Here is a 7,172-nt window from a genome sequence, read left to right as displayed (position 1 = left end):
ACGTGAATTTTTGCTGCCATTAAATTGCAAATAAATTTTTATAAATTTTTACAAATTTCACGTTCAACTACGTTTGATTTATTTCATATTTTAATAAATATTTCGTTATATTTTTGATTACTAATTAACACGTATAAATTGTTAAAAATTCAGTAATAAATACATGAAATATTAATAATATCATCTTATGTTATATGTATTTGTTATTTGAAAAATTTACTTTTTAGTAAGAATAATTATTAAAAATACAAAAGTATTAAAAAGCATATGTTAAAATCTTCCAACACATTAATTTTGTGTAATACAAATTTATAAAAGTTTAGCAATTCTTAAAATAAAAAGGCATACGTGGCACATTATTCTTATCAACAATTTGTCAATAGACTAAATAATCTGTGTTGTATACATGATTCTTTAAATTATATTTAATTAATAACTTATTGGACATATTGTGTGATACTTGGTGAAATATTAATTATATTATTAAAACATAAAACGACAATTGCTATTTTCTTTTAAATTTACACATTCACCGCCACTAATACTTTTTATAGAAAAATACATTTCTTATTTTGAAAGTTAATATTTTTTATTTAACAGCAAAACTTAATTCAATAAGTCAGTCAAAGTATTCTTTCAATTCATGTATATAAATTATTTTAAGAAAATATATTATGGCAGTGAATAAATCATCAAATATCAATGTTTTGAATATCTTTTTATAGCCAAGGCACTTTTTTTATTTATTCTACATGAAGTAGATATAAATAAATAAATATCTTGTAGATTTGTCCAATATTATTATCAATTGTGTGTATGAACAAAATGATATATACAAGTTCGTAAATTGTTCAGTAACTATTTAAAAATTGTTTCGAGAACTATTACATGGCTTTTAGAAACATTCTGTTTTTATAACATTAATATTATTGGCAAACAGTTCATATATTTTTATATAAATAATATGTATAAGCTCAAAATTAATTGGAATGTTCAAACTTCTTAGAATAAATTGTCTAAACATTATTAAACTTTACACGATCTACAATATAATTATGACTGTATACATAGGGTTCCATCAAGGTCGTCTCAGAATTAACTGGAATGTTTAAACTTCTTAGAATAAATTGTCTAAACATTATTCCAACTTTACATGATCTACAATACAATAATGACTGCATACATCAGGTATATTTTACATTCTTCCACTTTAGTGTCTATTATTGCAGTCATTAATGAAAAATTTAATAAAATCATGATAATATCATCTCACCTATCAACAATTTGTATGTCTTGCACCTCTCATTAATGGAATCAAAATACTTGGACTTTGAGCTTGCCTAAGAAATGGATGTTGTAACAATTCAGCTGCTGTTGCTCTTTGAGCTGGGTCACGAACAAGCATTCTTTCAAGGAATCCTTGAAGACGTGGACTTACCTATAATTATTATATATATTTTTTGAAATTATAAAATAAACAATAAGTTATATTTTATAAGAATGCAATATTTACTTTATGAGAATTTTTCAATTTTGGAGGTGGCATATCTCTTATACGTCTCATGGCTTGTAAAGGAGGTTCGTTAAAAAATGGTGGCTCACCATCGACCATTTCAATGATCATTATCCCTAATGACCAAATATCTACTTCGGGTCCATATGGCAATCTATAAAACATGATACCGAAGTTACAATTACAACTTTCTAATGTATGTACAAAAATAACATAATAGATATAATATACCTTGAAATAACTTCAGGACTCATCCAATACGGTGTTCCAACCAGAGATTTTCTCTTTGGTAATTCTTGGGAGACTTGAGCACAGAAACCAAAATCAGATAATTTAACTCTTCCATCTGCCGTAAGTAATATTGAATCAGACTTAATATCTCTATGAATAACTCCTTGTGAATGTAGATACGCTAGTGGTTTAAGACATTGCGAACACACCGTCGCAATTTGACTCTCATCCATGCGCGAATGTGTTACAATATCCGTTAATGCGCCACCTTCTAAATATTCCATCACTACCCAAAGTTCATCATCCACTAAGAAACTATCATACATTTCAACTATATTAGGATGATGATAATCCCTCATGATAACAACTTCATTAAAAAGCAATTCTCGCCTTTGCTGTTTCCTCAAGTCCATCTTTTTAACTGCAACTTGACGATTTGTACTTTTATCTGTTGCTATACACACAGTTCCTGTACTACCCTCTCCAATCTTCAAAAAACTTTCTAAATTTTCTCGAGGATCACCTCGACTCACCTACGATTTTGTTAAGTTCTATAGAAAAATTATAAATTTATATAAATAAGATTTAGATTCTTTTTTACTTACCACCATTTGTAAAGCTGCTCGAAATTGTTCATGAGTTAAACGTTGTTCAGCAGTCTGCTTATTGGAACTATTCGAACTTGAGCCAACTGTTAAATTACCTGATGATAAAGCGTTCTTCATATTTTGATTTTGATCCGGAGTTGGAGCAGTTCCAGCAACTGTCGAAGGAACATTTGACTTTGATAAGTTATGCATTGACTGCGATGTTTCCATTGGTTTTTTCAAGTGAGGTTGCATCACAGTTGAATTTTCACCCATATTATAATTTTGAGGATATTTATTAATATTATGAGAACTCAGTTGACTCAGAGGTCGTTGTGAAGCTATTGATCCAACTGGCGATATTTTTGGTTGCAATTTCTGTAGTAACATATTCTGAGCAACTTGATGATCTCTTGTAGATACTTCATTCATTGGAATCTAAAATATATTTTTTGTCAGATTATATCAGCTATAATTAGCTCAATACAAATTTTTATTTTTTAAAAATCATTTACCTGAAGATTGCCATTATATTGATTCGATGCAATTGTCATTTGCGAATTTAATCTGTGAAACTCAGACTCTGGAACTTGCGGAGTAGTTGGATTTGATGTGGAACTTTGTGAATTAACAATTGGACTTAAATTTTGAAAATTAAGAGATAAATTAGGAGCATTTTGTCCAGTATGAGTTAAATTTGGTGAAGACTGCATATTGGGATTTAAATTTTGAAGATTTGGAATCATATTTTGAATGTTAGGATTTAATCCAGGTGTAACACTTGGCGAATTTTGTCGTATTTTTTCAAGGTAACTATGTGGTTTGCCAAAGTTTGTAAATCCTTGTATTTGACTAGTATTTGAGGGTACTTCTTGTCCTTCGGGTACAGAGGGCGGAAGATTAGTATTATGCCTATAAAACAAAACAAAATGCTAGTAATAATATAATACATTGATAGAATAGAAAAAGTATACGATTACCTATAATCTCTCCTAAGTCGTGGCGGACTTGAAGAACGAAGCGAATTTGATCTTGCAACTGTACTGGTCTTGGGTAATCCATTCTCCGTAGTCTTATCATTTATTAATACTTTAACTCTAGGATCATTATGTCCTCGCACTATAGTTTTCAAATCGAGAATCTCCGTAGGTGTGATTTCACTTGGATCTACTAGTGGTAATGGTCGATTGGTTGATTTAAGGATCTGATTATTGCCCACTATTGAAGCCCACTGTAATGGTAATCCAACAAATTTGCCCTCTCGCTTATCAAATCCTGTATGTACTCTATGTTCAAAGTTTGTTGGTGTAGATATTTGCGGTTTCTTCTTTTTCTTAGCAAACATCGTTAGCCCCTGCCTTTGCCAAAATATATAATAAATGAGTTCAAGTTTTATATAATAATAAATATTAAACAAAAATAGAAACTGAAATCAATTGTATCTATTAAAATAAAGTGAAAAACACGTTAAGAAAATATTCTTATTAAAGTTATCTGTGACTTTGTAAAATATACAGAAAATAACATTAAAACAAATGTTTCTTAAAATCATGAAAATCACAATAATTGCGGTAACTTTCGAATTTATTATAAAATAGTATAATACAGTATATGTAAGGTAAAAAAGAAATTATTAAATCATAAATATATAACGAATATCGGAAGAAGCCTAATGACAGTAAAGCTTACCGATTCGTGATGCAGTAACTTCGACGGGGCTTCTTTGATACTTTGGCTACACTTTTACAATATAACACTTTTTACTGTAGTTGGAATGTATTAAGGAAAACTATGTTAATTGTATGTACAGTTTCTCGACTCCACCTGATGTTCACTATAACACTATACTCTTATATTACCAATACTAACGTACATAATACTACTTTTAATGTGTAAGCAGAACAACTGAAACTCAGCTACTTCATTCGAGATAGCGCTGCTGTATTCAACCATACGCACATCTGCTATGAGTATGATCAGTGTACAATGTATGAATTCATTAATGTACATACATATATGGCACATACATATAGGTATTATACATTCTTATATATAAATATATAAAACAAAATTATATTTATTGATACTTATATATTCTTATTTATGTGTCACTTTTTTCTATATTTTTATTTATGTTTTAATCTTCACTTAATCAAGTCATTTAATTTACTTATCATGATAATTGCAGGTAAAAAGATAAAAACTATTCCCAAGGTACTGCATAAACCCACGTAAAGGAAACCTAGCAAAAAGAAATAAGAAACTTATTTATATATTAAATAATTATTATTATATAAAACAATAACTGAGTATCAATAAAATTAGTTATTTTTTAAATTAATTTTGAAAGTAATTATGGAAAAAATCACAATTATCAGGTACGATTTACTTCCATAAGAAATTATTTTATATAAAACATAATCTTATTTTATTAATTAAAACATTACGCATTGTCGTTAGGTTACATCATAAAAGTGAGCTGTCATAATAGAAAGTGAATTGAATAATTCTTACTTAATACTTTATAATGATCCAAATATAAATAATAATAATAATAATGGATGTATTAAAACCAGAATTAATATGGGTAGATGGAAGGTGTTATAGATTTTTTGAAAGTGAAGCTTGGATAAATAAAAGCAATATGGATTCATATGTAGAAGAAGATTATCAGGCAGATTATACAGATGAAGAATCTTCTGATCTTACTTCTGACATAGTACCTCATGGAGAAACAAAATTCAAGATTTCGTTCCATGTTCCAAAGTAAGTATCATATTTATGATTAAAAGTTTTATTTTCAAAAAAGTATAACAATATAAAACTCAATAAAATATATTAAGAAATAAACAATAATAAGAATTTTATGCATTAGACCATTTTTTTCATTCATTGTTGGTTCCAAGAATGCAGTACGTAAGAGAATAGAAATTGAAACCAAAACGAGTATACAAGTTCCTAAACCAGAACAAGATGGAGATATAGGTGGGTTTATTATAATTAATAATTATTTTACATATAATATTACTATAAGTGATTATATAATTTAATAAAATAATATGTTTACATTTTTCTATTTAAAGTTATAATCGGATCAGATCATAGAGGCATTTTATCAGCTCGGCGTCGAATTGATTTAATCGTAGAAGTGTCTAGGAAAAAATTAACTTCCACGCATTTTCTGTCTATACCATTAAATGTTCAGGGGATTACTGAAAATTTTAATTCGTTTAAAAGTGATGTCATTCAAAAATATGGGGGAATTGCTACAGGCATTGAAGAAATTCTTTTCCAGAAAGCAAGTAAATTGCATCTTACTTTGGGAATGCTTACTTTACTAGATGAGGGAGAAAGAAAGCAAGCAGTACAAACGTTAATGGATTGCAAACAACATGTTATTGAGTATGATAAATATTATATTTTTTTTATTTGTTGTAGACAATTTAATTAACGGATTGATGGAAACAGAAAATTCTTTTCTTTTTTAGCCCTTTCATTGAAAAGCATGGCTTATTTACCATAGAAATAAAAGGTGTTGATTGCATGAATGATGATCCAAGTGCTGTTAAAGTTCTTTATGGAATAGTATTTACAGAAAATGATGCATTGCAAGAATTATCTAATCGAATTGTAGACTATTTTGCGGAAAAGGGTAAGTGAATTTATATTACATATAGTTTATATTTGTTAAATATGTATAATAAATTGATAGAAAAATTAAAAAATATTATTTTACAGAATTAATGCCAAAAAGAACTAATGATGTTAAACTACATGCTACGTTTATGAATATATCGTACAGAAAAGATGAAAATAATGTAGCAGCGGATAAAAATATTAACCAATTATTTGATGCCACGCAAATTATGAAAGTAAGAGAATAAATGTTTGACTAAAATTACATAATTCCAAACGTTACATAAACTTATATTCTTTTTATTACAGGAATATAAAGATAAATTCTTTGGTAAAACAGTTTTAAAAGAAATTCATTTGTCTCAACGTAAAACAGCTACTGAGAAGAACTTTTATCAAGCAACAGCTAAAATTACATTGGGGTGAGAGACAATTATTATAAAAAAGTAAATTTTATATAATACATGTAAATATGTTTAATATATATAATATAGTTTTTGCCTCTTTCTATTTTTGTCAAATAGTGTATAAAATCTATTATCTTCAAGAATAGGTAACCGTTTTAGTTTGTTGTAAGTTTCATCTGAGCTTTCCATAATCTGATGAAGGAATTCTGGACGAAATTTGAAATGATCAGGATCATCTTGTACTGGCATGTTCTCATAATGTTGTTTATATAAGACTATTCTCCTTAGATTCAATGTATTTATGTCCAATTTATCTTGAAAGGGGCAGTCGTAGCAATGTAATTTTCTATTCTCACAATACAGACAATTGGTATTTTCAAATAGCATTAAATCATATGGATAAGTCTCGTATACAGCATTGTTAGAATTCCATATGTGTTGTACAAGTTCAATAGCTTGTCTCATCGAATTTGGTTTATACTCCTCTAATGTCATCTTTAATTCGTTACTTTTCCTTATTTTTCTTATAAAATCACTTATAGCTATTTGTTCCACAGTCTTCAATTCCATATATGGCGTTTCTCCAATAACTTTCAGTTTGTGTATAGTTTCTTCTAAGTATCCTAATATATTTAATAATCTTTTCCCGAATCTCATAGGATTTTCATACACCTTTTATTTGTGACTAAAGAGTTCGTCGATTATAAAGGTCTGTTCACGTTTGAGTATAAACACTCGCTTCAATTCAAACATTAATTCATCGAAATTTAATTCCGTCTGACTTAATAAACCTTTAAT

At 28.1% G+C, this 7,172-nt stretch overlaps 2 protein-coding genes across 4 annotated transcripts; one reads left to right on the top strand and one right to left on the bottom strand.

The window, feature by feature from the left end:
* Window positions 1–202: 202 nt before the first annotated feature.
* On the bottom strand, window positions 203–4,184 carry LOC122520201 (serine/threonine-protein kinase PAK mbt). Of its 3 annotated transcripts, XM_043640239.1 has the most exons (8): window positions 4,021–4,184; window positions 3,312–3,689; window positions 2,847–3,243; window positions 2,350–2,769; window positions 1,745–2,277; window positions 1,514–1,667; window positions 1,274–1,438; window positions 203–1,099 (listed from the first exon to the last, which is right to left on the bottom strand). In XM_043640239.1, exons 2-7 carry the CDS (start codon window positions 3,674–3,676, stop codon window positions 1,277–1,279), a joined length of 2,031 nt encoding a protein of 676 aa, XP_043496174.1. In that variant the 5' UTR covers window positions 3,677–3,689; window positions 4,021–4,184; the 3' UTR covers window positions 203–1,099; window positions 1,274–1,276. The 3 variants fall into 3 exon arrangements, with proteins under 3 accessions (XP_043496174.1, XP_043496173.1, XP_043496175.1); XM_043640238.1 differs by lacking the exon at window positions 203–1,099 and having other exon boundaries at window positions 1,204–1,438; XM_043640240.1 differs by lacking the exon at window positions 203–1,099 and having other exon boundaries at window positions 1,204–1,438; window positions 3,312–3,685.
* Window positions 4,185–4,190: 6 nt separating this feature from the next.
* On the top strand, window positions 4,191–6,760 carry LOC122520203 (activating signal cointegrator 1 complex subunit 1-like). The gene is made up of 8 exons (XM_043640242.1): window positions 4,191–4,364; window positions 4,520–4,709; window positions 4,792–5,097; window positions 5,207–5,316; window positions 5,415–5,733; window positions 5,820–5,983; window positions 6,070–6,203; window positions 6,277–6,760. The coding sequence occupies exons 3-8, from the start codon at window positions 4,889–4,891 to the stop codon at window positions 6,391–6,393; spliced, it is 1,053 nt and encodes a 350-aa protein (XP_043496177.1). The 5' UTR covers window positions 4,191–4,364; window positions 4,520–4,709; window positions 4,792–4,888; the 3' UTR covers window positions 6,394–6,760.
* The last annotated feature ends 412 nt before the right edge of the window (window positions 6,761–7,172 follow it).

The sequence above is a fragment of the Polistes fuscatus genome, unplaced genomic scaffold (genome assembly GCF_010416935.1).
Source record: "Polistes fuscatus isolate 324 unplaced genomic scaffold, CU_Pfus_HIC Scaffold3, whole genome shotgun sequence".
Classification (NCBI taxonomy): Eukaryota; Metazoa; Arthropoda; class Insecta; order Hymenoptera; family Vespidae; genus Polistes; species Polistes fuscatus.
This window is presented reverse-complemented; position numbering and strand designations above follow the sequence as displayed.